Below are 25,118 nucleotides of genomic sequence, written 5' to 3'. Positions count from 1 at the left end.
CAATGGCAGTCTATTAACAAAACCTTGTAAGGAAAAGCCAAGGAACTATCTCCTTTGAGCAGTGCTCTGATCACATAGGTTCAGCATAAAAGACCCTCTTTCTCAGATTCTTGCTTCCCTCTTTTTCTATTGTGGTGCTCAACACATGAAAAGTGAGAGAATACATTAAGGATCACTGTATGTTTGATACATTGCTTGCACAACTGCATGAGACAGACATTCTGGGGAAGAACACATAATTTGTGAGCTTGGGCTAGAACCATAAGAACAACTTCATACATACCAGGCACTTGGAGAAGTCCTCTTATTTACCAAGCAACTCGCACTATGCTTATGTGCTTCCAAGTGTACATAACAATGCTCCAAATGCATAATTTCACTCACTGCTGTGGGCTTTTAAGTGCTCCCAAGTATACGTCTTACTTTGACCCTCTTCTGATCTGAAGGAGTTTGTAATGCTGGGAAGGGCCAAATGCCACAATAGCAACAAATGAACTGTGAAGGACAGCCACGCTCCAGCAGTTACTCCAGAGTAACCCAAGATTGTGAAAGTATGGGGAAACTAGGAACTTGAAAGTGGATGAAGGACATTCCTCCTCTCTAAGGTAACAGGGAAATGAAACAGCAGAATTTTAAGGAACAGTACAATCAAATTTCTACATAATGTGATGATGTATGCAGTTATTGCTGAGAAAAGTGCATCTGTAGCTTCCATGTCCTAACACCAATACGCACACACTGAAAAGTGCTTTTTAAATACGCGTCTTGTGAGAAGCATAGAACTGTGATCAGTTGATGCTTGCAATTATCAGAAATATTTGATGTTATTAGCTGCTGAAACATTTTGACTTCGATAATGATGTGCACCTGCTTCTCTCATAATTAAATGGTTGTGTACATCATTAAATTTTCAATGAGGTCCAGACAGTTGTTTTTTTTTCTTTGTGCTACCGAAATGCAGTTGATTAGAAATGTTGTGACTTCTAGATGAAGAATGCATTATTTCAGCTGGTGAGTGAAATAACTGTATTGCTTTAACACTGATAACTAAAGTACAAAGCTCTTTAATTCAGCTCACGGAATTCATGAAAGCCTTTTAATTGCTTCTTCTTTGACTCCAGATTCTGCAAACATGTATACAAGGGAATTAAGAGCATGTCTGGTATTTTGGAAAAAAAAAAAAAAATACAAGAGAATTTAAACTCAGAACAAAACAAAAACCAATCATTTTGTTTGTATACTAACCTAGCCCCACAGCCATATTTGCCACTTGACATCCACATGACCGTCCTCAACAGTGAAGTGAAAGTCTAAAACCTGGACATGCAGAGTCACACAGTTTTCTTTAGCTCTGTCCTGTCCATCCAAGTAATTTCACCCCAAGGAACAAGTACTCCATGAATGACAAGTTTGTCAAACAGCTTTTCAATGAAGCATTTAATGATCTGTGCCTCAAATCAATGACTTTCTGGCCGCTGTTACTACAGTCAATGATCAAGCTGCTAACAAAATACAGTCACTGATGCCAACTTAAGTGCTGTGAGAAGGGATGAAAAAATCTCCCTAAACATAATTTAAACTACAACTCCCTGTAATGTCACAAAAAAAGCTTAAGATAATTAGCCAAAAAAAAAAAAAAAAAAAAAATCAAACTGAACCCAATTTCTTGAAGAATCGCGTCTGCATTGAGTTAATCTCCATCTCACCAGCATATTAACTGTGGCAATGACCACTTTCTCATCATACAGAAGAACTGTCTCTGAAAACAAACTACTAACTCAGCAAATAACTGGTCCTGAAATGAAGGCAGTCATGTTACACCCTTTAAAGCCTATAGATGCAAGGAAAGGTTCTGATCCACTCTTTATTAGTTTCTAAAGGGCAGGATGGATGAAAAGAAATCTAATGGGATAAGCATAAGACTGAAAGAAAAGCCCTGAAGACTGCAAGAAATTAAGAGGCTTTTTTTTTTTTTTTTTTTTTTTTTTTTTCCAGTAGATTAATTACTAAACAAGAAAAAGCTTACTTAGGAATACTCTGATTATTCCCCTTCCTCCTGATCTTGCAATGCAGTGAGCGCAGCTCCTAGAGGAGAATTATCTGACTCACTGTTTATTCACAGTGCTCATCGGTGTTTTATTCGTCACAGCTTTTCTCAAAGTGGCTGAGTACTTTCACTCACCAACAGGAGAAAACAGGCAGAGAAACACGCACAAAAAATGTATTGTTCCTTACTGCAGGTCTGATGAAACTGGAACAGAAACTGCGGCAATTTCAATGAGATACCCAGGGCAGTGAAGGTACAGTAACAGCCCTCAGCACTGAGTGAGTACCTAGGGACCCCTACACGAAAGCCTGTGCTACTTCATATCTATTGCTATGAGGTCCCAAACTACCTAGATTAAAGCTGCTGAGGTACATTTGCATGTCTCAGGCATAGCCTCAGGAAATAAGATTTACATTCTGTGTGGTCTCTTCTGAACCAAGAGTGCCCACCAGAAATTAAGTTTTCTTTTCCAGACAATTCGAGCCAAAAAACATCAGCTTATCTGACAAAAGGCAACTTCCTTGAGTCCCAGATAAAATACCTCAATCATTATTTACTGCCTATTTCCACATGAAACAACTTTCTCCCTCTCTCCTGACAGGATTCTCCTACCTCATCTGAAAGAGCTCCTCATGAACACTCCATGGAGGGCAGCAAACACACAAACAAAAGCGCAGTTAGGCAGCATGCATCTAATTTAGCAGGGAGGTCTGGAACAAGGCTGATACACTTAACCAGCAGGAGAGTGGCTAGCACTGTGGCTGGAAGTCAAGAGAGAGACTGGGCTTCCAATGTGTAACAGTAAAACTGCACTCCTAAACATTTTTATTGTCAAGAAATCTATTTCAAAACCAGCTGTGATATCTGGTTTATCACGTTACCTGCTTCTCAGCATATATTACTGCAGGTGTTATATACAACCCCAGCAGGAAAAGTGTAATCAAAGCAAGGTAAACGAGTTAGGCTAGAAGGCTTCCTTAGCATTGTGTGGCACTACGCAGTGTTACACAGAGCATCCTCAGCTGTCAGCTTTACCTTCCAGGTCGCTCAGAGAATACTCTGGTTTAATGAGGAGTGAATTCCACAGACCTTTCATGTAAGCTCCATCTGATTTCTTCGGAAGAGAAAAAATTTCTCCAAGATTGAAAGACAGTTTATAACTTATCATCATTTACCAGTCAAATGGTAATAAAAATCAACAGCTATTGGTGGATTCTAACATATCGTCTCCCACTCACTTCCACCAGTTGCAGCATGGTCTCTAATTTTGTACACAAATATGAGATGCTGACTGCAATGCAAAAGATAAGGAGGTTATTATTACACTCCTCCTGGTACAGTACAGTTGCCATAAATATTACAGCAGGCCAGCTGCTTGAAATGAAAATCTGGAAGACTTACACCTTGGGCATCACCCCACAAAATGTTCTGTTTGTATGCAAATATTTCATTTCACAAAAGCAGAAAGAAAGTGTAAAATGAAAGTCATATGTAAAAATCATTTACTACAAAAGATTAAGCACGTTAATCCCAACATTGTACCCAAAATACTAATAGGCATGTAAGCAAAATGCATTCAAGTAACTTGCCAAGCAAGCTAGGAATGTTGTTGATGATTCAGACTCAGCAATTTTGACACTAATTCATCATTTATTTCCCTTTGCAAGAACACTGTATGCACAGTACTTGTAATAAACTCAGGATTTGGGTTAGGTGCTGAAATCTGTAAGCCAGGTCAGAAGCTAATAATGACTCTGGGGTTCAAATAAGTCATCACAACAAGCAATACCTGAAGCATAACTGGTGGTATTGCCTTGGTTGTTGAACATGTCTGTTAAAGGCACTATTAGGTATGTTTTTATAGTAGTTGACTCATTCAGTGTCTGCACTGTAGCCATGGCAGCACAAAACTGGCAGGATCTGTACTCGGTTTGCTTGAACTGACCTCCACAATGCTCCATATTAGCAGCAACTGATACCAGTTTATGCAGCTAATTAGAAACTGCCTCAAACACATCAACACACACTGCTTACAAAATAGGTATGCATGTTCTAAGTGTCTGCAGCTATCACTTGGGCGTGCAACAAAATGCTGAACATACCAATGTTAGAGGTCTAGAAAAGCCTACAAAAGTATAACTGGAACACAGTAAACAGGTGTAACTCCCAGTACTTGACAGTAATTTATGTTACCTCTGGATAGCACTCAAACAAGTTTGAGAAAAGCAGCTATTCAAGGTAACCTGGGAGAAACAGCCTTCAATAAGAAACAGATTGAATTCTCTATTATACAAAAGTAAGCAGAACAAAACCATCCCCTTCAACAAAAGAACATGATACAGTGCTAGAATGTATTTAATGGTAACATACTCATCACACTGTTAAGTCAAACCACTGTAACTTTACAAGGTGAAGCATTTTGTCTGAGTTTGATATAAACTAGCCAATTGATCAGTTTAAGATTTATCTTTTTATAGGGTATCATGACCCTTCTATGCACAGTTAAGTAATACTGTACATCTTTCATACAACTGCTTCACATTCAATACTATCAAACACCACTTTATAGTAGTATCTTGTTTTATGGAATATCTGCTTGCTATGCATATCTGCTAAATGTATTGAAAGGCCATCTTAATCATTTATATAAATATTATACACATTATCTACAGACACTACTAGCTAATTAGCAACACTAGATATTTGGGATACAAATAGGTCATTCAAAAACTTAAATACAGTCACTATCATTATATACTATCACCTCATAAAGCATAAAAAGAATCCTCATCCTGGCTTTGACCAGCACTATATCAGACATTAAAGTCTTCACTGCTCAAAACCTCCTTTCAATCCACTGAATGGCAGCAGTCTGTGAAGATTTGATTTATAATTGATTTTCAACTGCTCTAAACTGAATGAAAGGCCGATGCCTGTGACTCATTGTCAGTGCAGTGACATCCCTTTGGTGATATCAAACCAGCAGCTGGTAGAAGAAAAATGATGTTACTGTTCCTTGGAAATTAACTGGAACTGTGAAATACTGTAGGAGGATTTTACATCTGAACACAGTGTTTAGCAACAAAACGAATGCATGCACATGAACAGAAACTATTTCCAGCAAACAATGCGTAGAGCTGACTCTCAACAATATCCGCATTCCTCACAGTAATCTGTGAGATTCTGTTTGCATCACTGTCAGTGACAAGGCTCATCATACACATCTGAAATATACATTTTGATTTTAAGTTTCAAATCTTCAGTTATTTTTGTTGTGTTTTGCTTTGGAGGAGGTGTTCTGGTGCAGTTCTGTGGGGTGTTTTTTTGTTTTCTTTTTTAAACTCATCTGAGCTTTCTCTGGCTAATGAATAGGGCAAGAGCTGAGAACTCCAGAAGACCTCATTCAGTCACCTGCTCCACAGCTCTGGTCCTGCATTCTATTAAGTGAGAACTGGCAAACAAACTGTGATCAGCAATTTAGCATGCATGCATGCCTGTATGTGTACATACGCATATGTACATGGTTTGTAGATATCCCCTGAAATCCCTCCTGGTTTCTCCATACAGAAGCCACCCCTGAAGACATCTCCTGCTATCAATACCTTGCTGTACAGATACAGTAATTTACCATTTGGATATATTTTTCTTTATGAAGACATCTTTACTGGCCTACATATACATATATATATGTACTTATTTAGTCTTCAGCTAGCACATCTTTGTTTTATTTTTTTCCCCTCCATTCTTCCTCCAACATTTCCAGTGCTTTAGGTTCTTCTACCCTTCTAGGATAGAACTTATGCACCTGTGCTGCTCTGACTGACTGCCAGATAACAGAGATGGTGTCTCTACAACTGTCTCACACACTCAAGTGTGCATTTTGAGTTATCACGTAAAGCAAAAGAGCACCCTGTGGGAACACCACAACTCCAAAATGCTGCTAGACTATGATGAATTTGACTGTACATGATCATAAATGGGCTTACAGAGTGAGAGCACAGCTGGCAAAATTCAGAGAAAGAAATTACCATCTGGAGAATCAACCAAAAATAGAAATGCAGGAAGAAAAGCTCCAGTGGACACCTGAATTTAAGTTATCATGGGATCTCAGAGTGAGAATTACTCAATAAAAACAAGATAAGACAGAGTAACTAAATGGGATAATGAAACATTATTAATAAGGAAATATTTTTTTAACAATGGGAAGGGATTTAGGCATTTTTATTTTTTAAAAGACATAATGGAAAACTGAAGTATTAAGAACAATGAGAAAGTGACATATAAACACAAATATATAGGAACCACCTTCCCAATGATGAGGCATTATGAAGGAGAAACAAGACCTCTACCTGAAAATTCAGATGAAGATCGGCCATCATGTCACAGAGAAAGTAAAACAGGTACATACATACTAATGCCAACATAAGAAAGGAGGGGACAGAAAGAAGAAAGGTAATTTAGCTCATGTTTGATGCTGAGCAGAAAGAGAAACTCAAGTGGAAATAGAAAAGTTAAAGCAGCTTTGGAAAAGGAATCCTTGCAACTGCTTTCCAAATATTCCAAATATAAAAGACAGTTTGTAGATATCCCTGAAATTGCCCCTGGTTTCTTTATACAGAAGCCACCCCTGAAGACCTGAAGACATCTCCTACTACCCAAACCTTGCTGTACAGATACAGTAATCATCTACCATTTGGATCTGTTTTTCTTTATGAAGACATCTTTACTCGTCTACAGATAGAAAGGTTACAGTTAGATACTGTAATTTTTTTTTATCATATGCACATGTTAACATTTTTGTACATGCTTTAACTATTCTACAGGACAAGGTATGATAATATTAACAATAAGGGTCTCCAGATTATATTTTCGAACAATACCATAAACGTATCCTTGGAACAGAAAGGAGAAAGATTAACTGAGGAAAGGGAACTGACAAATTTCCTCCAGCAGTTAGTCCAGCTGATCTTTAAAACAGAAGTGTAGATCAACCAGCCTCATTCAATCCATACAAATATACACAAATATATACCATGTCATTCCTTTTTTGGTTCTGTCTGGTACATTTTCAGACTATTACTGCTCACTAAAGGTCATGCCTACACTAATTAAAAAAATTAGGGAGCTAATGTCCTGCTTACTTTATAAGGATAACCTCATACATTTCCACTACAGTAACAATCCAAAAAGGATTAAAGCTCAACATACTGAACACTTATATAAAAAAATAATTTAAGTTTTTCTAATTTACCAATTTTCATCCAAAACCACACCTCAGAAAAAGCCATTAATCTACAACACATAGTGTGTACAACAATATATGCATAAATATATGAATGCTATATGACATTACTCTCTCACTGAAATAAACATAAAGACAAAATATTTATCAGACCAAAGTACAGCTCCCCTCAACAGTCTTATGTGGATTAAAATAGATCAGATGCCATAACTAGTGCTCTTGCCCCCCACTGTGACCAAATTATATAGGGTACTTTATACTGATAACAGCTCGCTCACTGACATATATTCTCTGAAATTAGGAATGCTATGTGCATTCATTCTTTCAATTAACAAGGGACGCCAGAACTGGGAGTACTTGTTTCAGTCTAATATTGCAACACGGCCGCATAAAGCATTTTGTTTTCAAGCCAAGCATTTCCCACAAAACAGTAATCTAAGACATTCCATTCATTATTATCTGAAGTTATTTTTCCTAAAATATGCAGCTCAGAAACTGCTGACAAATTACTTGGAATCATTTTCATTTATTTATTTATTTAAGTGTATCACACAACTCTCTAGCTAAGGTTAACTGAAAGATAATTAAAATCATTAAGATGATGATCTGCACAAGAACAGGAAAAAAAAAACAAAACTGAATAAAACGGAGAGAAAAAACAGATTTTGCTTGACTGAATCATGCCCTTTGAAAAAATGCTTCTCCTTTAGAGAACAAAAACCCACAGAACAAAACAGTAATGAACATTTCTTTCCTTCTTAAAGAGGTTTCTTGACCTTTTAGGGCAACAATATTAACAACCTTTATCAAGCTAACATGTTTGTCTTCTGACCTACAACTCCCAAAGTATATTTCAGTTCCGTTATGGACAGAAATTCCCTATGCTCTAAATATAGTTTATTTCCAGTTTTACCATCTTCCTATTTAATCAACAGAACATTATTTTAGTATTCTGATAAAAGGTAAAAGACAAACAAGAAACAATCCATATGGTACCAGAGAAATAAAATTACATGGACATAATTTTCCTTCCATAAAAAGAGCAGTCCTTACTTTGGCTGGACTCTTGCCTCTGGTGGAAAAAAATCTTAGTCTGTGATATCAGAGAAAAGAACGTAGAGTTCAACCTCTTCTAGCTGCCATGAAGACTAAATAATATACATAATACTGACAACCTCTTCTGCAAAATCCAAAGGGGGAAAGTAATAAGTAAACGAAAATTGGAATAGAAAGAGAATTTCCAGTCGTGTGATTGAGAAAAGGAATGTATAGCTTGTACTGCAGGCTAAGATGACGGATAACATATGCGTACAAGCTCCAACTTGAGAGACTGTATTAAGCACTGATGAAATAGTCCAAAAAGTTTTGCAGACCATGCCAACACCACTGGATGAGAGCCTGCTTCAAATGAAATCTGGAAGAGCCTTCTTTATCTGTGGCAATGAACTCAGTCTAGCATGTCAACTGAGTGCAGGGCAAACCAAACACTTTTCTTCAAGTGGAGAGCCTCACCTTTTCCACAGGAAGCTCAGTAGAGAAGGAAGCGGCACTTCAGCTGTCAACTAAAGACACAATACTGTACACAACAGTGGGAAACAGCGATAAATCTATAATAAGAACTGCTAAGATTTTTACAAGTGAATGATATCCAGGGCTCATTAGCACATATTGAAGATTAGTGCCTATTGTTTACACAGTCGCTTCTAAAGTTTCACTCCGTGAAATTCTAATAATAAATCCTAATTTCCCTACTCAAAAGGAAGGAAGGAACACTTTCCTAGGAAGGGCAACTATTCGAGAGATTTTATGTAAACCCCAAAGTACATCACGACAGGTCATTTAAAGAACTAATTGAAATGGATGTTAATGAAATGGTAACGCATCCATCTCTGAAGTTTTTGAGCATTTTCAGTTCTCTCTTTTTGGCCATTCTTGATGACAAGAGTCACACTGAGGCTCAGTCTCTAAAAGCAAAGGAAGATTCTGAGCTGGGCTAGAGGCAATCAGCACTCAGGAGATGGAGTTGTCCTAGAGATCAGTTCCCTCTTCATGGTAGGGAACTCTTAACACATCCGGATAAAAACTGGGAAAGAATAAATGATTTTAGGTTTAATATTTTACTATCAGTGGTCAGGTTGCTGTGTATTTCTGTGATTGAAATGATAAAGCAGATTGTGTTACAGTTTATAGTTCATCAGAATGCAAAGGCTGTTGCTATGGAATTAGGTTCACCTACACATGGTACACAAAGAGCATTAAATAAGAGTATCACAGCTGTCTTTAAAACACAACAAGCAGAATATTACCAAGGCAGTTTGTTTTGGTATATCCCTCCGCTCCTTTTTCTCTTACCCATTTTCACTCTACATTTTTTTTCAGAACAGAGTTTGATTAGTAACACTTTGAACAAAAATCCTTCAGGCCATTTTTGTTTAATCTCTCACTGCTCCCTCTCTTCAAGTCTCCCCATTACATAGCCCTGTCTGCTTCATTCTAGCACTGCTTCATCTTCATTTTTCATGACATCATTTTGTATTCTTTCTGCTTTCCCCAATGACACCAAAGTTTCTACTCCTACTTTCTAAAATTTATTTTAGAAACCACACTGCAAAAGAAAGCCTTTGCATTGCAGAACATCCCTCACAAGAACTGTTCTAAAGATTTGAGTACTACAATTAAAAAGATTTTGACAAAGTCACATTCCAATACTAATATTGTGAAGTAATTCCAAATAAATACAAAAGCTAGAATCGAAGAGTAAAAAGCAAAATAAAAGACCAACCGGAAGGCATCCATTGATCTGAGGTGGGTTTGGTCAGCGTGTTCACCTGGTCCCAGTTAAGATCATCATCATCTGACTGACTATAGCCACAGGTGCTAAATGGCTCATCGAAAGTACAGCATCCTGCAAAATAAACACAGAAAAAATAAACAAAACATGCAGATAACAGACTACGAGTCTCAACAAATTCAACACAATTCAATGCAGGCTGTGTAATTTTTTATTATATCCTTTAATAAAAGCAAACATATTAACTATCTATTCTGAGAGGATAAAAAACTCGCCTTGAAAACACAATCTTAAGGGTCAAAGTAGGAGTATAAACACTGGGTCAGGGAGAAATCTAATTTCAAGAATTTAGGACGATGGACTTTAACACTACCAACAAGGACGTAGAAAAACTTCGTTCCTTGTACACAAGAAAACTTGTCCAGCTTTCTCACATTTTTCCCCCTAGTAGCAGACTAACACAGGGTTATAAGCTCTGTTTTCTACATTTTCTTTGATGTCTGATGTTTCACTCCAGTGAAGAATGACATCTTGCCTATCCAGGAAAACAAATATAACCCCAGTCCTGGATATTTCAGTCCATGTTAAAGTAAATACTGCAGCTGTTCAAACAAAACTAAACTTCTGGGCTATTCATCATCTTTGCTATCTGTCTGTACAAATAGCAGGCTCAGTCTTGCCAGCTCTTACTAAGATAGGAAAAAGAAAATCTAGCTTTGAAAAGAGTTTTGAACATTGTAAGCTCAGGTTTCCTTGAACATTATAAACAGCATTAGAGAACATTTTAATCAAGAAAATAGGATTACATAAGACAAAATACCATTATATCTGAAAAGCTTCACCTAACCAAGGTCCAGCCTTCTTAATAAGTACTCCTAGCTTATAGTTGTCATTCATGACATTCTGCAGGCATATAATTTTTAATGGAAATTCATTTTGCAAACATAACACATTTGCCCCACTGGCTTGCATGAAGGTTATCCTATACTGTTCTCTGTTCTGATGCTCTTCTATAGAAAGTCTTCATTAGCTCTAGGTATGTCAGGGAAATTAGCACCTCTGGCTACCGCACTTTTCTGTACTCTTGTAGGTGCACAGGTTTCAATTAGTGAGCCCACTGGGAACAGAAAACCATGAAAGAACTGACAGCTCCATGCTCTGACATTTCACCTCAGTGATAGCAACAGATGTAAGCTCTCTCTCTTCCAAAATTAAACAAATTCAGAAACAAAATAGGTAGGTTTATAGTATATCAAGTGACATCTGTAACATTTCTAGGGGGAAGAGTTAGAATTTTCCACAGCCATTTGCACAGCTGTTCTAACTCCCACATAAACAGTACTTGATACAGTTGAAATGAACCACAAAGTAACTTCCAGATACAAAACAGATCTTTCAGGGGACAGATTTGGGTTTGCTTTTTAAAAAATAAAAACAACCCACAAAACCAAACAAATCACTGGTGAAGTAAAAGGTAGTTTACTTGCAAATGATTCTAGAACATGACAAAGCGTCACATTATACAGCACACAGCACAGTCAAGCTTTGCAAAAAGAATACATCTCAATAACAATTACAGATTTGAGTTCACATCTTAAACTCAGGACCAACGAATTTATGCACTAGCTCCATTACCTCATTACATCACACACATCTATAGCAATATGAAGCCGTAAAAAAGTTAACATTATTTTGTCTCCTCTAAAATATGAATCAAGTCCTACAAAATGTCCAATACCCGAGAGAAACGGAAGGGCTTGTGATCCAATATGGTTATTAGAGGCTTCTCCCTTCTCACTAGTTAGGAAGATGTCAAAACCACAGACAAAGAGGATGATGGATGATAACAAACTGCAACTTGTCTGAATGTTTGTATGCCAACACAGGACTGCTTCTCACTGCTTGTTTGTCTTCATTTCTCCTGCAAGTCAATGGCTCAATCAGTCTGTCAGGATTTCATCTTTTTTTTTTTTTTTTTTTTTTTCCTTTGCCATTTACATCCTTGAAGCATTTGTGAATTTACTATTTTACAGCTCTCTCAAAAATGGGTATCAAATCTTCACACTTGCTCTAGGAAGGGTTCTTGAGTAATTTTGAACTCCTCCTTCTAATCCTAGGCCAATTCCACCTACAACTAAGAACTGAACTGTACCAACAAGGATTGCTACAGGTAATCAAACTGTGTTAGCCAGCATATATCACATCCTTAATGGCACAGACACCAAGCCATGGCTATTTAGACACTAAGAAAATTAACAGTAATGAAGACTTGGCACAGATGTGACTTTTTGGAAAGTATTTTGTGTATTAAACTAGAATACATGGTTATATATACATTGAAAGTATCTACAGGTAACTTTATAGACTATTAATAACAACTAACTAAAATAGTTTCTGCTGGAATCAGGACAGATTCAATTACAAATGAACCGAAGTTCTGTACACATGGGTCTGGGCACCTGACAAACCCCACAGTTGCATCTACTCATGCTGTCCTGCCTTTCTCTGCAGTCCTTCGCCTACTGTCCAGCTACCATGCTCTCGTAGTACAAGCTTTTCACTTTGCAAAAAATTATCCATATGTAATATCAACAAAGGGATAGCAAAATCTGAAAAATCATCAGCTTTTTCACGTTTCTCATTCTTTGCAATGCTTTTAAGCAGAACAACTGCCAAAATATGTGGTTGTTTATGATCAGCTAGAATACTTGAGAAAACCTGATAATTTTTAGCTATTTATTATAATTTGATTTAACAACTAAAATACATGATGTTTGTTACATAGTTTAATAAAGCAAAGCAGATTTCCTACCTGTTACACAGACATTACACTTTGGGTAGCCAAACTGTATTTTAAAGGATGATTTTTAGACTGACTAAAATGTTTACCTCTAATCACTGAATCACAGAATGACCTGAGTTGAAAAGGACTACAATGATCATGATCATCCAGTTTTAACCCCAGTGCTGCATGCACGGTTGCCAACCACCAGACCAGCCTGTCCAGAGCCACATCCAGCCTGGCCTTGAACGGCTCCAGGGATGGGTAATCCACAACCTCCTTGGGCAACCTGTTCCAAGGCATCACCACCCTCTGAGTGAAAAACTTCCTTCTAATGTCTAAGCTAAACCTCCCCTGTCTCAGTTTAAAACCATTCCCCCTTGTCCTATCACTATCCATTCTCGTGAACAGCCATTCCCCCCTGTTTATACACTCCCTTCAAGTACTGGCCAGTCTAGGGTATATTTAGTCTGTTTGGGTTCTTTGACTTATTCTGCACATAATAGATATTTTGGGATTCCTAGGAGGAACTGAACTGACATCCACCAGGCAAAAAAGCCCATCAGAACTTACTGGAAGAACTTACATTCTTCCAGATGTAATCATCTCCCACCACTGAATCCAGTTCAATATAGCTATGCCACAGTATTATGGAGTATAACTAAGAAATCTGTTATGAAGCCCCCCGAGAAACTTTGGATTAAGTGACAAAAATTAAAAAAGAAGTAGTTCAAGTTTTGCTGGCCACTTTATTTCTTTCAGTCTTACATACTGTAAGATCTCTGGTCAATATAGAGCTTCCATCAAAAACGTGCCGTCAAATATACAAGTGCCGTAGCTTGCAATTTTCATGAGCACATGGCTACTGCGTTCGATACTCAGAAGACAAGTGTACTCAGCCCTCCTATTAGTATTATTCTTTATCTCATAAATATTTTGAAGTCAGTTTACTCTGTATTTTTATACTGGAAATGTGTTTACATACATGTTTACAACACGGCTATCCTCTGAAACTGAATTCAGGGTCTTGAAATCTGATTAGAAAGCAGGGTGTCTCAAACATGGGATATGAGGGGGCTCAGATTATGAAATATTAATCTATGATTAGGTGATGTCTCCTCTTCCTGCATACAACATTTGGAGCCTCAGCCCCCAGGAGAACTGCAGCACTCAGCATCCCCCTGTCCTGGTCCACGCCTGCGGCACTGAAAGAACTGAAAAATGCCACAAAACACAACTGTTAATGCTTGACTAAGCTGTGCATGAGTCAGCTTTCAGCCCCAAGAGATATGGCTCAGGGCTTCCTACTTAGGAGGATGATGGTGACACTGCACTGTGCTTGCTTTTATGTCTTCCCTTGTGGATTTGGGGGTGACTCTGGCATCCTGACACTCAGTTAAAGCTGTTCTGAGAAGCAGAGGATGAGGTAACCAGGTTTCAAACCACCACATTGGAAGAAAAACAGGAGCTCCTTTGAGAGTGAAGAAGAAACCCTAAAGTGGAAAATAAAGTGCCTGTCTAAATTACAGACTAGCTAACGCATAAAGCAAAGGTTGGAATCAGCAGACAGTTTTTAACCTAAGAAACTGAAAGTGCTATTTCTAAACGAGTACAACAGGCCCAATTCACTGCATTACTTTTATCAAAGAGAGGATGAAGACAAGCATTGTCCAATACAAAAATGTTCACCACTGTGAAATCAATAAGTGGTGGAGCCCATACAGCTCCAAGCTGACTAACAGCTGCCTAAACAGAGGGTTTTAGGAACTTATTTAAAACCAGACAAAATGGCCTTCCTGGAGTCTGTTCTGTGGACAGATTCTAAGCACACACAAACATACCGAGCTCTGGCTTGGTAAGAGAAGAAAGTGTTCAGAGCAGTAAAAGAGTGCTGCAGTGGTCAAGAAACTTAAAAAGCCACATGCTGCACACAAAATTAGTCCAACTTAAAACAGAATTGATGTTCATTCTGTCATGTTCACATACATGTGGTCAGAAAGGGTTTTGGAAAAGGCAGATGTAAAAATCACCTGGAAAGATTCTCATGAGCCAGAGCAAAGATGATGAAGTAAAAGGATGCATTTTGCAACTAAGGAAGGCCAGATACTAATTCTGGGTGTAAGGGAGGAATAACAAATGAAAAATGATACATAATTTCACAAAGACGTGTAGAAGACGGTGTGATCTTTGAGATTCCTGAATTCTCGGACCTGATTTCTGCAGTACCACAGCTAATAATGACACGATACAGAAAAAAAGAAAAAAAAAAAAAAAAAAAGAGAAAAGAAAAAAAAGAAAAAAGAAAAAAAAAAAAAAGAACAGTTGCAAATAAACATTTAAAGTAGGAATTTATGAGACTTCAAAAGTTCACTGTACGTTCATAAAACATTTACAATTGTTCTCTCTCCTGCTTAACTGACAGCAACTGAATCAACACAAACGTCTCCAGAAACATTTCAGTTTTGGTGACATAGGATACTATAGCAAAGTTACATTCTTAGGAAGAAATATCTGTCTGTTCTAACTTCCCCTGGCAACCTGCCCAATCTTAGCTGAAGAGAACACCTTCTGCAAAATGACACTGCCTAACAGATACCAAGAATAATTCAAAGTTGGACTCCTAGACAGTTAACATAAAAGCCCCGAAACAGGAAGCATTTTCCTCTGAAAATGTGCATTTAAACACATTTTAAATACCAAGACAGAAGAATGAATACCACTTACTAATGATAAAAGACTTATTCCAGGTGCTTATTTAATGTCAATTTGCTTAGTTTTGCAATATTATTGATAGCTTCTCTTGATTTATGTTATGGCTTACATTGGTACGTATGCTTACACACATGAATCCATGGCGTTGATGCCAACAATGAGAAAACATCTACCAAAAGACACCCAAACATTCAATCTGAGAAAGTAAGATTTTCTAAATATGTTTCTAAACAGTTCTTCATTATATGTCTCCACAGAATACTAAATAAGTACTTAAGAATAGTTTTTTGAGAACAATTAGAAGGCCAATTCATAACATATACACTTAAACCACACATATGTAGCTTATTACGAAGATCCAGCTGGGCATACTGATCTCAAAAGAAAGGTGATACACCCATGCCTCAGAGCTGACCCAAAGTGATCAAAACCACTACCAAAATGAATACCGCTTTGCATCCTGTTCATTACGAGCACAATCAAATCATGCTTCAAAACACAGAAGTCTCCTTCATAGCCTCCCTGAAATGTCTCGAGATATACCTTTGGCCTACAAATAACCAAAAAAAGAAACCATGTTTCCCCATGCTTGAAAATAAAATTCAAAAGACAAGGTGGTTGTGGAAAAAATCTGAGAAAAACAAAAGCAACTGAACACCACATTCATTTAGTTTATACTGTAGGATTCACTTTATTTATTTTACAGCCACCTCCTAGGAGCGCACAAAGGCCCAAATTTATTAAATGTGTGAAAGCATTCATTCATCTTGGTTAGAAAAAAGAAAAAAAAGAAAAGAGAGATGATACAGGAGAGAGTTGAGCAAGAGCTATATTTTCCCCCATTCACTTAGATTGGAGAAGGACATACACAGGGAGGGAGGGAAGGGAACAGAAATACACACTGTAGTAAGCTATGCAAAAGGTGATGCTCTCTTCTGATGAGTTAACCTTAAGTACCTCTTAATGAATTAGACATCACACTTCTGCTTTGAAAACGATAGTAAAATACACAACACAGTGCAAGTATAGGAAATAAAGCCTTCAGAAGCTCCAAATTAATTGCACTTCAGAAACTGATTATCTGAAGAACTGCTTACCTCGCCTCAGTCCATCTTTGTATATCGTTAAAATCCAGCACAATGGAAATGCTCATGAAGGCTTTGTCCAAGGGAGAGGAAGAGGAAAACAGGGAAAGGCATTTGGAAAAGAGTGCAGAAGTGCACAGATTACATTCAAGAAACATATAGTTTGGAAAATCTGAAATGAAATAAAACAACTCAGAAAAAAGGAACAGGGTGGGAATATTGAGTCTTTCTGGGTTTGGTCATTGGTTAGTTGATTTTCTTTTTCCCAGCTAGAAGCTTGGAAGAAAGGTAAGAGATACAAAGCTGACATCCCAAATCCAATATCACAAAGGGTCTATCACTCCTGCAACCTCACCTTACTTGAAAGGAGGGGCAGTTTAAGAAACATACTATCACCAAGACTGGGATTATGGAATCACACTGGACCATTCTCTAATATTCATTCAGGAAACACTTAATAGATTTTCAGTCTGTCAAGAGGAGAAGCCTCACCATACTTCGTCCACTCTAAGGATGTGGGAACTGCAGCCTGACCCAAGCCAGTTCAGCACCACCAGTGCTGGCAGCCTTTTCACACATATAGTCGTAAGCACATGGCCCTAGCACACCCCAATTTCCACCATGGTCCTTTTAATGATTTTGAGAAACAGCACTTTTTTTCTTATCAAATTACTGAAATTCAACATCTTCTTTCTCAAGACAGAGATTAATACATGATTCATTTATTCCCCTAAATTTTTTTTCTCCAACCATTATGTGATGTGTAATGGACATACTTGGACTGAGGCAAGAATAAATGATGTGTTAAGAAGCCACAGTTCTTTTGTCTGTAATTCTGCCAAAAACAACAGAAGTTTTCATAAACAAATCAGCTTTCAGTTAATTTTCATGCCACGAGACTACAAGAAAAAAAAAAAAAGCACATTGCTTCAATGGACTTTTCACATGAACTGATAATTCAGATCGAGTTAAAGAACATTTAGAACCACAGGATGCTTTAGGTGGGAAGAAGACCTCATAGGCCATTCAGACCTACCCCCATATGATCTCTGGCTGAAAAAAATGAAAGTGAAGTTTTACTTTGCAGGCCAAATTAACTTTGTTCATTCCTTTTATTACAATATTAAGTAAACAGGCAGGCATGGACAAATAACTCCTATGCTGTCACAGAATAAACATATCATAGGTTACATTACCTACTACACAACCCCTGTATGACTGTACCCACCACAGTGACATAAACTGGCACATTATATGTGTCTCAGGTTAGATCAGAACGAGCAGCAAGTAAGCTAATCTCTTATTTTAATGTTCAGTATGACCACATTTTTATAAGCTCAATAAATAAAACAATGCAAAATAGCTCCCAGTCTTAGAGCTGAGATTTTGCCTGCTCCAAGTCAATGGACCCAAAGCAAACTAGACTACACTGAGAAGACTGTCCCTCAAGTGATCCCCAAGATTTCTCCTCCAGCTTCTTCAACTTTTAAGAAGGTTAATATTGGCTCTGAAGTCAGACAGCAGAACTGAAGACAATCTCCTTCATGACACTCAATTTTGATAGCTAACAGATTAATTAATCAGGACACTCTGAGCTGAGAAAGGTTTTTGTTGTTGTTTTTTCTGATGTCAAAAAAACACTCCACTATGCTATTTATCTATATCTAAAGGCATTTCATTGAGAAATCTGACAGCACTCTCCTCAACTGCCAGTAGAGCTTTTAAAATGCATCTTCACCTTTAAACTCTTCAAGCTAAAAAACCACAAGTGTACTTGAAGCTCAATCACCCTTCCCAGTGCTGCTCATTTTTAATGAGCCTCTTGTCTTCATGTCTCCCAGAAGACAGACTCCGTAGAGCAATCTCAGGTGATGTGAAACCAATGCTTGATGCTTCTCTAAAGCGCTGTCTTTTTGAGCCTGAAATCTTCCTGCTAAACCCACATGGGACTGATGGGCCATTTCAGTCAAACCCAATTTCACTTCTTTATCACAAGCCTCTGCTTAAAAACTCTACTGTGGATTGCTTGTAAGCACAATCTGTTTCAAGCATTGAACTTTAAAAAGGATTTAAGCAGTCAATCTCGATATCATTATAAATCTAAGGTGCATTATTTTCCCAGTGATTGTGAGAAAATAAAAGTTTGAAGCTTGATTTCACGGATAATCTTTCCATTTGCTTGATGAGTTCTGCAGCTGTACCAGAACACTTAGTGCATGCATCCTGTTAGATAACAGTGTATTAAGCCTGGATGAGGAATCCAGACTATATACTACCCACTTCCAGGTTTAAGTAAAGAACAAAGGCAGTGTTACCTCTGCCAGTCTAGGAAGCTCCTGATTGATACAGCAGTTAAAAAGGCTCAAAACAAGCTACGTTGCTGTGCAAGGGATTCTGCAACCTTAAAAATATGGTTGTAAAATTAAAAATGTTAATACTTATTTCATGTTTCTTCTTAGGTAGTATTGTTAGGTTGCAGGAGGACTTGATGCTCTTTAAGGTCAACCTGAGCATTTCTACGATTCCATGCAAACAGTGAAGCCCACGAAGTCCCCCTGCCCTGCCTGCTAACTGAAAAATCACCCTTTCCTTTCCCTCTTATTTTTTTCCTTTTCTATATTGGTTTTCCTCTGTATTTTTTTCTCCTTTAATCCAGGAGTTGCCCTTCAGGTGAGGAAGGCTATAGCTCATTCTATTTCACTTTTTAAAGCTACTGTTTATGCTCGTTTCCTTGTGGTGACAGCTATAGCTGCATCCCAAACCATTTGTTTCTATGATATAACTCTCGCTCCTTGATCAATAATTCAGGAAAATATTCATCTCTGTTTAGTTACTGCTGTCAGTACAACTCTTTGTGTCTGGATGAAAAGAGAGCAGGACCTCCACCTGGAGGCTTTACCTGCGTTGCTCAATGAATTAACCTGTAGGAGGTGCCATCGTGATGAAGCAGTCAAATACCTCCAGCAGGCAACTTCATCACACGGGTAATTAGTTCGCCACATCAATAACGCCTCCAGTCGTTAGCAGCGCCAGAGCTGAGTCCCAGGTCTGCTTGTTAAATTCAGGCAGCACAACAGGCTTTCCCCTGTGCTACAGGTATAAATAATGTTCTATTTTTAAATGTAGTTAGCTATGGCATTTTTTTCCCCCTCGTTTTCAGTCATTATCTCTTGCAATAAATTATACTTTATTTCATTCATCACATCTATAACCTCCTGCCAGAAGGAGAATAAATAATTAATGTTAGAAACCTCTGACAATTTCACAAGGTCCTATCAACTTATAAATAAGAGACCCACATTTGAGAGTGCTAAAAACACTAGTATTGCAACATCAACATGCCCAAGCTTACATGAGCCAAACAGCAAACTCCTGGCTCTCCCACACAGAGCACTACCACCACACTGTGCAGGCAAAATAATTCCTTCAAACTCTTAAACTCTTGCCCCTGAGAGAATTACATAGGTACAGCACTCACTTAAATGCTGTACTACAAGAAAACAAATCTCCACACAAAGCTTCATGCTTTATAACGTGGAAACCGTTATACACATGCAATGAACTTCACCTCCTATCAGTGGTCTAGATTGCAGGAGTGGAGAGCATCCTCAGCAGCCCACTGATGACTTTTGCCCTAGAGGGATGAGAGACCTTACAGAGGGATGAAGATAGGCTGGAGCACTGAGCAATCAGCAGTGGCATGGCACTAAGTTCAACAAGAGAAAAAGGCAGGGGCTGCACCTGGGATGGAGTAATGCCAGTCACAAACTGGAAGATGAATGGCGGGACCAGCTCAGCAGGTCACATCACTAAACTGAGAATGTCTTGCCATTTCAGTTGCCAAAGTCTGCTTCAGAATAGAATATCCCAATAAACCCAAAAGCTGTATGGTCATGTCTACAAGTAGTATAGATTAGGTCAGTACTTCTAAGTTATGGTAAATTATAATAGTCCAGGATTTTCTGCACTTCTTTATTTTTTCTGCAAAAAGTGCTCACTACTATAGTATCTTAGTAATGCCAGATAACCTGTTACATACACTATATGTAAACTATTTGCAAACACTTTCTAAAAATCTTTCTTAGTTTACCTTCTAATCAATTACAGACAGAACAATAAACAGTTGAAATTCTGGGTCATCTTCTTATTTAAATGCATCTTATTTAAGTATTCAAAAGCCTTAACAAAAGTTATGTTTGGCTTTTATCTTTGAGTTAGCTATGCTAAGAATTGCGTCAAGCGTCAGAGCATTCCAAATATGGGGATATTTCAGCTGGATGTGTGACATTCTTACATTAATCTGTCATCACGCTGTCTGACCCAATGTATAGCACGGACCTCAGGACTTAAAATAATTAATTTCTACCTGAACCAGAGTATATCTCTCAGCAATAAAGGCAAGCACAGATTTTAGTTGTTTTAAATCATAGAGATGTCAAGAGCTACTGAGCTAACTGCATTCTCCTTGTTCGTATTTAAGGTGGTCTATTTAAGGACCACTTTGGGTCTTAGTCCTCAACTCCATTCATGAGTGGAATTTGGTATTTCTTTTTCTGTCATGCCAGATCATGGAGTGCAGCAGTCCCTGTGCTCAGCCAGACTGATCTGTGAACATCCTGTGACTATTCTGCTCTGTTTGGAGCCAGAAGTGACAGCCTATAACAAGAATTGCTAGGAAAAACAAAGTGTTATTTATCCAGACTAACCAGAATACAAGTTCAACATAGTAAGTCAGTGTGATCACCAGTTCCTTCTCCACACAGTATTTACAATTTCCAAGACTTTAAAAAAACAAACAAAATAAATAAAAAATAAATAAATTGTTTTAAAACAGATTAGTCCAATCAATACTACATCAGCATCACAAACCTAGCAATGAAAAGTAAAATACTTCCCAACATTTTTAGCTTCTGGAGTAAAAAGACCAGATAGGCTGAAGTTGGATGGGACTGCTAGAGGTCATCTCACATCCCTCACCCCAAACAGGATCACTTAAAACACTGGTTTACAAAGTGGGGTGCATGCATCCCAGGGAGTGCGCATGATAATCCGTTGGAGTGGGGGAAAAGAAAATACTAACACCTTTACCCACTTTCATGTTTCATCTAAAAAAAAAAAAAAATGCAGGAATCAAGGTTTATTAGTATTTAACATGCGGTTTGGCACTGGTACCCTCACTTGATCCATGTATAAGGTGGCTACATACTAAACACTGCAACAATAAGTACTACAAAAAGAGTGGGTGTCCCTAACAGAGTGGGGTGATTGGCACCTGCACTTACTCCTTCATTTTCCATTTACTACAATGCATTGCAGTTCATGTCTGGTTAAGTATACTTAGAGATCATACTAGCCAGTTTTAACTAATGTTCATGAAATGGGCAAGTGGCTTAAAATGATTCCTGTAAAAAAACAAACAAACAAAAAAAACCACCACACACAAAAAACCCAAATCTATAGACTGAAGATAGTAACAATGATGCATGCACAAGCAAACAAGGAAACGGTGCTCCTGACATTTCTTCTTAGTACAAACTCTTTTGTCGGCCATACTGCAAGGCAATAATTGATAACCTAATCACATCTGACAAGAACATGGCCAACAATTTTTGAAATTGTTAGTACAGAAATAAGATCAACTTAGATCCAGACCCTCAAACTGATGCATAAAATGTTAAACCAAGATTTTCAAAAATAAAGTAAAGTGAATCACACAGCTGTTGCTAAAAATATGCTCTTAATGGCATGATTTTAACAGTGAAAAATGTTTGTACTGTCAATACGACAAAACATTATTTCATCTTCAGCCTTTTTGTGTGCATCTTTTATTGTGCATATAGTACATTAGTATGTGTATATAAGTTATAAATGCACATATGTTAGGGCTGTAGGCTTATAAACTTCTTATAGATACAAGTTTGTGATCAAAGAAACTTAGAGACCACTAACCCAGAGTAGGGTATCAGGTCCACAACCAGGTGGCTTCTGGAGACCTCTAAGGAGGAGACCCCCACAGCCTCTGGGCAGCCTGTGCCAGTGCTCCATCACCTGCTCAGCACAGCAATGTCCCTGCTACTCAGAATGAACCTTCTGTGCTCCAGTTTGTGCCTCTTGTCCTGGCACTGGACACTGCTGAAAAGAATCTGACTCCATCCTCTCTGCATCCTCCGCTCAAGTATTTATGCACATTGAAAAGATCCCCGAGTCTTCTCCAGGCTGAACAGCCCCACAGTTTTCTCAGTCTCACCTTATGGGAGAGGTGCTCCAGGAATGCCACCACATTTCTGTCTCTTTGCTTGACTCTCTCCAGTGTACCCATTTCTCTCCTGTACTGGGAACCCCAGAACTGAACCCAGTACTCCAGGTACAATACAAACTAGAAGGGAAGGATCACCTCCCTAGAACTGCTTAAGGTACCACTAGCCTTTTTTTGTGGCAAGGACACACTGTTAGCTGATGTTCAACTTGGTGTCCCAAGATCTCTTCTGCAAACCTTCTCCCCAGTGGGTCAGCTCCCAGCACACACTGGCACCTGGGCTTGTTCCTCCCCAGATGCAGAACTCTGCACCTTATTAAATTTCACAAGGTTCCCATGAGACCATTTTTCCAGCCTTTGAAGGTCTCTCTGGATGGCAGCACGACCCCCAGTGTATTCTCTTAAGATTTTTTGTAATCTGCAAACAAGCTGAAGGTAGACTCTATCCCATCATCCAGGTCATTAAAGATATTAAACAGGACTGAAGCCAGTGGTGAGCCTTGGATTATGCTGCTCGTCACTGGCCTCCAGAATTAGATTTCATGCCAACAATCACCATTCTCTGGGCCAGTGGCTTCAGCCAGTTTTCAGTCCACCTCACCAGCTGCTCATCTAGCCCACGTGTCAACAGCTTCTAAGATAATCTTACACAATTTCATAAGTCTCACTGACGTCTAGGTTAAACAACATGAATTGCTCTTCTTTCATCTACCAAACTAATTATTTTATCATAGAAAGTAATCATTTTGGTCAAGCACCATTTCCTTTGGTAAACTTATGCTGACTGCTCCTGATGATTTTCTGTGCCTGGTAATACTTTCCACAATTAGATGTTGGATCACCTTCCTAGGTATCAAGGTGAAGCTGACCAGCCTGCACTTCCCAGGGTCTTCTTTCTTGACCTTCTTGAACATCAGAATGACATTTGCTTTCTAGTTCTCAGGCATCTCTCCCAGTCACTGAAATTGTTTGCTCAAATAACAATTCCTAGGATATTAAGAATGGCCTCACAATAACACCAGCCAGCTCCCTAAGCACATCTGGATCTCATGCATCAAAGGAGCATTCAATAAGAACTCTGAAAGTTTTTCAGAAAAAAAAAAAAAAAAAAAAAAAAAATTAAAAAAATTAAAATTAGAAAAAAGTATGTCATTTCTTTCATTCAGGTTTAGCTTGCTAGTGGTCTGCTATTCACTGGGTTTCCCCAGTTATCAAACAGCAGCTCTCTATGGCACATTTTCAGACCTAGACCTGTAAATTTGATCTATTATACCATTTACAGTGGCAGATAAAAGAGTTTCAAAGGTGTTTTTCCAAAAAGTTAGTGGCTCAACACAGCTCCCCTTCTGCACTCCCTCAAGACTTTGTCCTTCATGAGCTGTGATACTGCATAAGCTGAATACGGTAGTTCAAAGACATTATTACAATGTCAAGTATTCCTCCTGTTTCAGGTACCTCTAATCTAACATCAAAAAGCTTGGCTGCCAAGTCTTTTTCAATCACTGCTTCCTTGATGGTGTTTCTTTAGGCTGTCTTTGTTTCTATGTCAGAACACACGGTGCTTTCTTGCACTCCACCTTTCTAGATCACTTAGCTCTCCTCTGATCACTACTTACCATGGCACTAGCCCTGCTGTCATCTGCATACTTTTATCATTAATGATTTTATACTTCTCCCTCACCACTAATAAAAAGGTTAAACACTGTCAGATCTAAAATTAATCCTCAGAGGACCACTACATAATCCACACTGATTGCCGACTACAGTTATGATATGAGGCCTATTAGCCAGATTTTTTAAAACACAGCTGCCCTACACTGACTCTGTATCACTTGTACCTAATACCCTGTAGAACGTTTTACCCTTAAAAAGTGAAAATTGTTCTCTTCAGAAATTGTGTTACCTTGAGAAAATATATAGTTCCCATCACGTTGTGTTTATCCACATTAATTAAGGAAGAATTAAAGGTATAATTGACTCCCAGGAAGCCACTCTATTATTTTGCACTGAATTAATGTCTTCTTCACAAGGCTTATTATTACCTGGTCATTCCATCCACTCTTCTAACTCTTTGCCTTACCAATTCTATCCAGTTATTAACTTTTCTTTTCTTTTTTTTTTTTTTTTTTATAAATGCATACAGCTATCCATTCACCTATCCTTTCTTCCATCCACTTTCTTTCCATTTGTGTAACTTATTTCA

General features: G+C 38.1%; 1 protein-coding gene across 10 annotated transcripts in view; it reads right to left on the bottom strand.

The window, feature by feature from the left end:
• Nucleotides 1-25,118, bottom strand: part of PTPRM (protein tyrosine phosphatase receptor type M) — a 454,976-nt gene that overhangs the window by 337,319 nt on the left and 92,539 nt on the right. For all 10 annotated transcript variants that reach the window (XM_072327944.1, XM_072327945.1, XM_072327947.1 and 7 more), the window contains exon 2: nucleotides 10,072-10,194. In XM_072327944.1, coding sequence (XP_072184045.1) covers nucleotides 10,072-10,194 — 123 coding nt within the window. The remainder of the gene's footprint in view (nucleotides 1-10,071; nucleotides 10,195-25,118) is intronic.

The sequence above is a fragment of the Excalfactoria chinensis genome, chromosome 2 (genome assembly GCF_039878825.1).
Source record: "Excalfactoria chinensis isolate bCotChi1 chromosome 2, bCotChi1.hap2, whole genome shotgun sequence".
In the NCBI taxonomy this organism is placed as follows: Eukaryota; Metazoa; Chordata; class Aves; order Galliformes; family Phasianidae; genus Excalfactoria; species Excalfactoria chinensis.
This window is presented reverse-complemented; position numbering and strand designations above follow the sequence as displayed.